This window comes from Erpetoichthys calabaricus, chromosome 4, assembly GCF_900747795.2.
Source record: "Erpetoichthys calabaricus chromosome 4, fErpCal1.3, whole genome shotgun sequence".
In the NCBI taxonomy this organism is placed as follows: Eukaryota; Metazoa; Chordata; class Cladistia; order Polypteriformes; family Polypteridae; genus Erpetoichthys; species Erpetoichthys calabaricus.
Genome location: NC_041397.2, coordinates 261435758 through 261444737, shown reverse-complemented (window position 1 = coordinate 261444737; position 8980 = coordinate 261435758). Strand labels below are relative to the sequence as shown.

The 8980-nt window shown below is 34.6% G+C and overlaps 1 protein-coding gene across 1 annotated transcript; it reads left to right on the top strand.

Moving 5' to 3' along the window:
- Positions 1 to 5500: 5500 nt before the first annotated feature.
- On the top strand, positions 5501 to 7711 carry nhlh2 (nescient helix loop helix 2). The gene has a single exon (XM_051926290.1). It carries the CDS (start codon positions 5862 to 5864, stop codon positions 6228 to 6230), a length of 369 nt encoding a protein of 122 aa, XP_051782250.1. The 5' UTR covers positions 5501 to 5861; the 3' UTR covers positions 6231 to 7711.
- Positions 7712 to 8980: the final 1269 nt, after the last annotated feature.

Sequence of the window (8980 nt, the reverse complement as noted above, 5' to 3'; positions counted from 1 at the left end):
TACTGTATTGCTTTCTTACTATAATTATTGGAATTGCATCAGTTTTCAAATTTTAGCAAAGCTTAACACCAGCATCTTTACTCTTGTTTTCTGTTACCATTTCACTTATTTTGGTTCTATCTATCTATCTATCTATCTATCTATCTATCTATCTATCTATCTATCTATCTATCTATCTATCTATCTATCTATCTATCTATCTATCTATCTATCTATCTATCTATCTATCTATCTATCAACACTTGTATTATTATTACTATTGTAGAAGTAGTAGTCAGTCAGTCACTCAGGCAGGCGGTCAGTCAGTCAGTCATTTTCTAACCCAGATAGCCTTGAACAGGGTTGGAGGGGTCTGCTGGAGCCTATCCCAGCTAGCATAAGGTTCAAGGCAGGAACAAATTCCGGACAAGGTTGCCAGTCCATTGCAAGTGCAGCAGTAGTTAATAGTATTCATTTTCAGGTCATCAATTTTGGTCTGATCATGAATTATAATGTTGTTTGCTTTAAGAAGTATATATCTATAATTTGACATATATCTAATCCATCAAACAGGATCCACGGCCAGATAAATTTACAGATGGGAACTTGAAATGACACCCTGACTCGGCTGATATTATACAAAATTTAGTTTTTATTTACTATATGATAAAGACCACAAAATCTTCCACTTTTGTGAATATGTTCTGTATACTAATAAAAATGCAAATAAGATAAAGACAAAGCTAAATTTCAGTGCTCCCTAAAAAAAAAAAAAAAAGTTAATTTTTTTTAATTAATTAATTAATTTTAATTTTTTGTTTTGTCTGTTTGAACTTTGCCCTTTGGCCCACAGTACAAGAATCATGAAACCTGTCCAAAAAGCATTGAAAGTTAAGTGGAAGTCTCACAGTAGGTGGTAGTATAGTAAATCTACTATATACTTACATTTTTTAAAAAAAAGTAGAACATTCTTGAAAAGCCAAATAACCATCTGTACATAATCAGCTCAGCTTAATCCCGTTACAGGGTGCCAGCATGGGTGTAACAGCCTACCCTGACAATGTGGAGTAAAAGGTAGGATCCAGCTCTGTGAAAGACAGCATTCATGCTCACACATAGATGAGCTCAATAAGTTCACTTATGAACTTAACATGCATACTTTAAGGATTAAGAAGAAAAACTGAAAGGAAAAAAAAATCCAGGTAGACATGAGTGGAAACAATTAATAATAATAATAATTCATTACATTTATGTAGCACTTTTCTCGGTACTCAAAGCGCTATCCACACAGGGAGGAACCGGGAAGCAAACTCACGATCGTCCACAGTCTCGGACTGTGGCTGAGTGAGCATCTGAATTGAGTCAATATACTGACAGGCATCAATGGCCACCACTGTGCTATCGTGCCAAACAAAACATGATATGTATAGTATAGGTAAAGAATAAAAGGATAATTTTATACATCAGTTCCTTGTTCGGCTTGAAAAGAAGCAGTAAACAATATATGCAGTGAGAATGCAAGCAGGCTATTTTCAAACTCTAAAGACTTTGGATAACTTTAATAGCTGTGAGCAGCTCAAAATACAGAACTGCAGAATAGTTGGAATAGTTAATGTCAGTAAGTTTTTAGGAAAGTTTGCAAGCTATGTTTAAGTTATGTAATGATTATCCGATTTTTCCAGTATTTTCCAGTAGTTAGATCAATATATTTTTGAGATGACATTAAATTATTATACAGAAGATCTGCTGTAGCTTTAGCCAAAAGAAGTTCTACTGCCCTCCAAAAAACTCAGGTGTGCAGGGTGAGGAGCTGTTGATGCTTGGCTGGCTCACTAGCTATTACAACAGCAGTGTCCAAAGTGTGGCCAAGACCTCCGAATATGGCCCTTTGGCACATGATCCAAATGCATGGCAGCAAACCTCATTTGGCAGGAAGGGTATATGCACTGGCACACTGTGTTAAGCTAGCTTAGTTCATTAAAGACAAAAGATGAATGTGCCATGCTTAATGTAAAATGCAAGCCAAATATTCTGCATTAGGTGATGGCCTAGAGGGAATGCCTGATTATTTGAATAAATTAAAATTCAGTATAATCATTGATAGGTAGATAGATAGACATGGTTTTATTTTCCTACAGATCATTTAAACCTTAGTCTGCACCCTGCGATGCACTGCCATAAACTCTCTTCGGGACTTGAACAATCCCGGAGCGGATCATATTGCAACTGACAGTGGAAGATGGCACCGTACCCGCGAGTGAACGACCGCGGAAGGAGCAAAGTGGGTCTCACACAGTCGGTGTTGCATATTGATTAAGTGGTTCGATGGAAACTTAAGTTTCGATCAATAGCAAACAGTCTGAATTTACAAAGACACTTTTAACTGCGTACTACTGCATGAACTGCATCCACACAGTCTGTCGTTAATATTCCGACATGTGTTTTCTAGAAGATGAGAATGATTTACCGTTGTTTCCGCAGCATTAACGTTAAGTTTCCATTTTTCAAACTTGTTAGTAAATACGTAAAAGAGCGCCCTCTGTATAACCTTTGAGGTTTAACAATATTAAAGCACAGTGCTTCAATTACAATCTAAATATAGATTACTTTCTTTTTTTGGTTATTTAATTTAGAGTACACACTCGAATGTTATTTCTACGAATATGAAAAGGTCACGATTGTTGGTCCAAGTTTAAATGTGAAGCATATATGGAGTATTAGGAGTATTATTTTAAGGAGAATAAGGATGTAGGGAAAAGCCCAGCAAAATCTCTACATTCATAATAGCTAACACGGTACAACACCCTAGTACTATGAGAATAAGGAGTATTATTACCATGCAAAAGGTTAAAGAGATTTTTTTATAACAAAAAAGCAATAATAAAAAATGAAAATGCGCCCCGGGACACAAGCAAGGTCCAGGAATCAACAAATAATCAATAATATATAGCAAATAATAAGTAATAACAAAATCATACAAATTATAACATATGCAGTATGTAATCAATAATATCTCAAAATAGGCAGTAATATATATGAAATAACAAAAAAGACCCAACACATCTAAATTAGCACCAGCTGTTCCAAAACTAACACATTTCTAACAAGTAAACTCACTTCGAGCAGAAACTCCAAGCGTAACATTTAAAACCTGACCGTAACAATTTACATTTTCTTACATTAATTTTACTGAAACTTTGATTAACTAAATGTGATGTTTTTAGCGAAAACTACAACTTTAAAATAATTAAAAAGTCATTTTAGTTGCTGTTCTAACGAACGCCAGCAAGTTAATAAAACGCTACACTGATTTGCTGACTTTTTCAAGACCACCACTGTACATCTTGTCATAATTTGCCGTTCAAATTTTATCCGTTTAACTATTAAGTAAAGTTGAACACTTCGATCGGTGTTATGTTAGTTTATACCAGTTTTGAAATTAACGAGATTTGGAAGAAGCCACCTTAAATACACTTATTGTATATCCCTTTTTGATTCTCTTAAAGATTTTCTCTGTTGAACGTAAATCTTTTTGTGCACATCATCATTCATTTGTACTTTATTAATTTATTTTTATGTATATATTTATTGTATTTATTCCTTTAACTTTTCATTTGATAGAAATAAAGAACCAGACTATTTTGTTTACCTGTTTATATAATCTTTACACGGAAAATACACCTATGATCGCACTTTTGCTCCGTGTGTCTCTCCCCTGTTATGTTTCTGACACAAATTCTATGGGAATGATGATCTGTTGAAATGTTCGGAGCTGCGAAAACTCCCACATGGTGACAGATGTCAGGGCCAATTAAGTGACTCTATGTCCAGGCCTTCTACCCAATAGGATTTCTCATTAAATACCAATTTATTAAAAATTCCATCCTCTTCCCAGCCCTTATCAGTTACACCATCTCCATACTCACTCTAGTGGAGCCAAAAGAGACACACTGAGGGGAAGAGACGAGGAGAGAGAGGAAGGGAGGGAGAGAGAGAGAGAGAGAGAGAGAGAGAGAGAGAGAGAGAGAGAGAGAGAGAGAGAGAGAGAGAGAGAGAGAGAGAGAGAGAGAGAGGAGATTACACATCTACAAAATTTATTCCGTTGCATCGTCACTCCAGCACCGCTTTATTAGGGGCATTATTTTAATCTTATCTGTTATACCATCTGCAAAGTGAGCCTGACAGCACCAGAGAGGTATTCTTCGATTCCACGAGGTTTTACACGTCTGAATCGTATCGGCTTGTATCAGAGAAGGGAGGAAATTTCTTCACTTTCTCCAGACCTTATCTGCACAACCATCTCTATTGTTTTGCACTGGGACTGAAAGGAAGAAAAGGATCATCACTTTCGTTAGACACTATCGCTAAAGCACATATACTGAAGAAATTTAAATTTCAATACGTTGCACCTTTATGAAGTGTTGAACTGTTTGTTTCATTTTTTCCTTCTTAATTTCTTTGAAAAGCAATATTGAAAATCCTTTTTCCTGCTTCGCAGTAAGCTTAATTAAACAATGCAAAGAACTAGAGACAATGTTGCACTGTGAAAGAAGCCAAAGACCACTCATTTGACATCATAATTGTCTGTGGTTAAAAATAAAAAGAATCGTTAGAAAATAGAAAAAGAATTGCATACGGTAAATAGCAGGTAAGTTTTATTATTACTATTATTATTATTACTTCTTTTATACTCTGAAAAATCGTTTTTATATTAAAAAACGTATATAAATTAAATTAAATGCACAGAAGAAATAAATTACTATTACATTCGAAACAACGATAAGTTAAACTCGAAAAGTTAACTGCAAATGCAACTTTGATTACGTCTTTGATTACAAAACAGTTTTTTTTCTCAATCTGCATCTTAGGCGCTGATTGGTTTCTGTTTTGTTTTGATCATAACGCGGAACCGCTTTACGTTCATTTCTCGGGGTGATGTAAACCAAGAAGCCATACATCATTAAACAGCCACTTAACGTTGCTCGAATTTTCTTTTTTATTTGCTTTATTTAATGCTGGTGCATAGTTAGCATAATCCCTTGCCTGACGAAGGAATAAAATATTAATATTTTGAATCAAAATCTATCGTTTCAAAGAACTTACTTCATTTTCACACATTCATACCGATTTTTGAAAATAAATAACATTCTAATACAGGAAATACAATACAATTATTTTAATTAAGAAAGATGACGAGATACAGTCAGGAAATCATACTTACATATTAATTTAAAGGTAAAAAAAAATCATTATAAAACGTCAATTTCTTATATATGTTTGGTGGCATTTAAGATTGCTTTGCTTTTAATTTTATTTTATCGGTATTGTTCTTATTGTTAATACTGTTTATTATTAGTTTCAATGTCTTTATTATTCACTTTTAATTATAATTCATAACCCGACTGTTTTAGAGCGTATTATTTCTAATACAAAACTATTTCGAACTTGTAAATATTCCTAACAGAATATATAAGCATAATCTGAACAAAATGTTTGGATAGATAGATAGATAGATAGATAGATAGATAGATAGATAGATAGATAGATAGATAGATAGATAGATAGATAGATAGATAGATAGATAGATAGATAGATAGATAGATAGATTACAGCACAAGAAAGAACATTTGTATTGACGTGCCGATTTAAAACGAAATTAATGGAGATGTTAGGTAAATAAAACAAAAAACAAGGAAAAAATATTGCAAAGCCAAACCTGTCCTTTGTTAAAAACTCCATATCGGCATAGATGACATGAATTGTAAAAATCCTCGCGATATTTCGTGGTTAATTCTAATGAGCAGTGTTGGGTTATTTCTCCTTTCTCTTTGTAGGTATTTTTAATTTTTGGCATTTTTCTTTTCATCTCGGATCCCTTGAAAATGATGCTGAGCCCTGACCAACCCGATTCGGATCATCCATGGGCTCAGTCTGACCCCGAATCTGTGCTCAATGAAATGAAAGTTGGCTGCGTCTCTGACGAGCCGGGGGACGGAGAAGGGAAGACCCGAGCGATAGCGCCACAGACCTTAAGCCGTGAAGAGAAGCGCAGGAGAAGGAGAGCCACGGCCAAGTACCGTTCCGCACACGCCACCCGAGAGAGGATCCGGGTAGAAGCCTTCAACGTAGCTTTTGCAGAACTGAGAAAACTCCTGCCAACTCTACCCCCGGACAAGAAACTATCCAAGATTGAAATTCTCAGGTTGGCAATCTGTTACATTTCATATCTTAACCATGTCCTGGACGTGTAGGGAGCAAGGATTAATACATTGTAAAACGATCAGGAAAACATCGAACAACATTAATCCACATTCGGTCGAAGGAAAAGCACGACTGTGTTTGAATTCTGAATCTTACAGAGTGGAAAGTTACGACACTCGTTGAAAATCAAGAAAATGAGTCAAACCTTAAGCAGATCAAAAACGTATCCACTGCAATAAGAAAATGCTTCTCATGAATGGAAATGTATCGTTTGCTGATTTAGTAAAACCAAACTCCCTACTTCTTGCAGGCAAACAAATTACAAACGGTCCAAATATATATAATATATATATCCATATAGCATATATATAAATTTTGTTCTTAATTTTATTTAATTGTGACTTTACCTATAAATGTTTGGTACGGTAAATGGACCTGATGTTAATTTGAAAGAAACTAAACTAAATGAACAATGAAGTTAAGGAAAAACTTCAGGACACGTGGAAAGGAAAAAAAAAGGGAAATCAGAGATTATCCTAGCTAAGTGCCACTTCTTTCCAAAACCTTTGTTTGTGACCTTAATCTGTAAGAACATTATTTATTAATTTATTTAATCGTTTATTTATTTATATATTTGTTTGTTTGTTGTGCAGTTCCTTAGTCGGTTATTTATTTGTGTTTATTTATTGTTTGCTCACAGATTTCATTATTATTTCTCACTCTGCACTGAGTTAGTTTCTTATTTGTGCCAATCTATTATTACTGCCCATTGTTTACATTTCAAACGTGTCTAGTATGATTTTATTTTTAAAAATTGTTTTTCCTCAATTGCACTTGTAAATGGTCGTTTTATGTTAGGAATATGTTCTATATTGAATTGTCCGTTTTCTTTTCTATAACTACGATTAGCACTTCACTTTGGATAGGGCCTATAGAAACTTGTTGATATCAGCGTTATTACTGGAAGTGTAGTTTTATTGCGAACGTTTTAAGGAATAGCGTCTTGGAATTTACAACATTCTCCAAAACGAGTCAAAAACGTATACATTATTGATTTGATTGAAAAACATGCTACTATTCGGTCATAAGAGTATCGTATCAAAGCACATCTTTCACGATATTAAGTGTTCCCCCTCAATTTAAATACTGGAATACACCCTCACCTATTGAAACAAAACAAAACAAAAAACCGTTAAGTTCCAAGGTGCTGTTTCCTTGCTGCGACCAAAAATAGGAGTGTTTTCAATTTCGCTTATTTTTATATGTATCTTTATTTATTTTTAGTTTGTCTAAACGTCTCTGCTGTGAACCTCTAAAACACTAACTGATTTTTATATAGAAAGAAAGAGGAAAGAATTACATATCTGATATCCAAAGATTTTTTTGTCTTTTCAGGGTTTTTATTGTGTCTGTTGCTTTATAGCACATGATATTTTGTAGTGAAGTAGCTATACCAAGCTGGTTTCTAACAAACACAGTTTTTTCATATATTTATTGGTGAGCTGTTTTGAAAATAAATATTGAAATATTATTGTGTGGCATCTTTATTTTTGTTCATTTTTTGTATCAGGAATTTATTTTCTAACATTCCAAAAGCCACGAAACCGCATAGGAAATATTAATAAAGGACGGCATTACTGTTTGAAGCATCATTTAAAGCAATATTTTGTCAACAATTCTTACTAACTACAACGAATTTTCTTTGTGTGTATTTATTTAAACGACTAATTTTATTGAACTTGATGCATTTTAGTTATTTAACCAAATTATTGACACGCTTTCATTTTCATAAATGCACATAGAATTGTAAACAAAAAATAAGTTCACGTGTGGAGAGTCTCTGGGGTGTATTGCTTCAAAAATATGAGTAACTACTTTCTAACAACAGGCATGTACTATTTAAATCAAATGATTTCTTGAAGCACGGTGGAGCAGCTCCAGGGACCTTTGTTCCTTCCATTCCTGGCTATGCCCCCTGTTTGTGCAAAGTTTGAATGTTCTTTCGAAGTGCATGTTTTTTTTGTTTTTTTTACGGTATGCTGTATATTCTTTTCAGTTTCAAATATTCACATTTTGGATTAACGAGACGATGCAAATGTATCCAGCGTGAGTCTGCGTGTGTGAGTGGGCCCTGCTCTATAGTTCTCGTCCCGGCCGGGGAGGCTCCAGAGTATTAAATATGATGAGCTTATTTACCAGGACGTCCCCAGCGTTAAAGGTTACCCAGGTTTGCTGTAGTGTTAGTAGCACGATTATTATGGCAGTTAAAACATTAATAAACTATTGTTATTATTTCATTATCACATGTATTGCAGTGGCTGTTGAGAATATCTCCGCTGCTATAATTAACTCTGTAGTACTACCACGACTACTCTACAAAGCGTTCCACCTTCTCCATTACATTTTACCATTTGCCAATGGAACTACGTTCACTGGAATAAGAGCTGGAATCGCGAGAGATCACTCTGGTGCTTAAATATTATTGCGCCGTTTGACATCTGGAAGGGATTTTTTATTAGCTGTGGCTGACTTAGTGTGATCCTCCCTACTTTTTCTTCATTTATGAATAGGGCCTCTTTCTGTTGTCAATGTACCTGAATGAAGTGAGGATGAATACGTGAGTTGTTCTAAGATATATCAAATTTGTTCTCCTTCACTTCAGAAACAAAGCTGGGAACAAGGGTTGGTATTAATTTAAATGAGTCCGAACTACAAGGGATTTTGACGTGGAGGTGACGTGCTTACATGATTTCTGTTTTAAACAGTAAACATTTAAGTGTTCGTGTCGATGACCAACAGT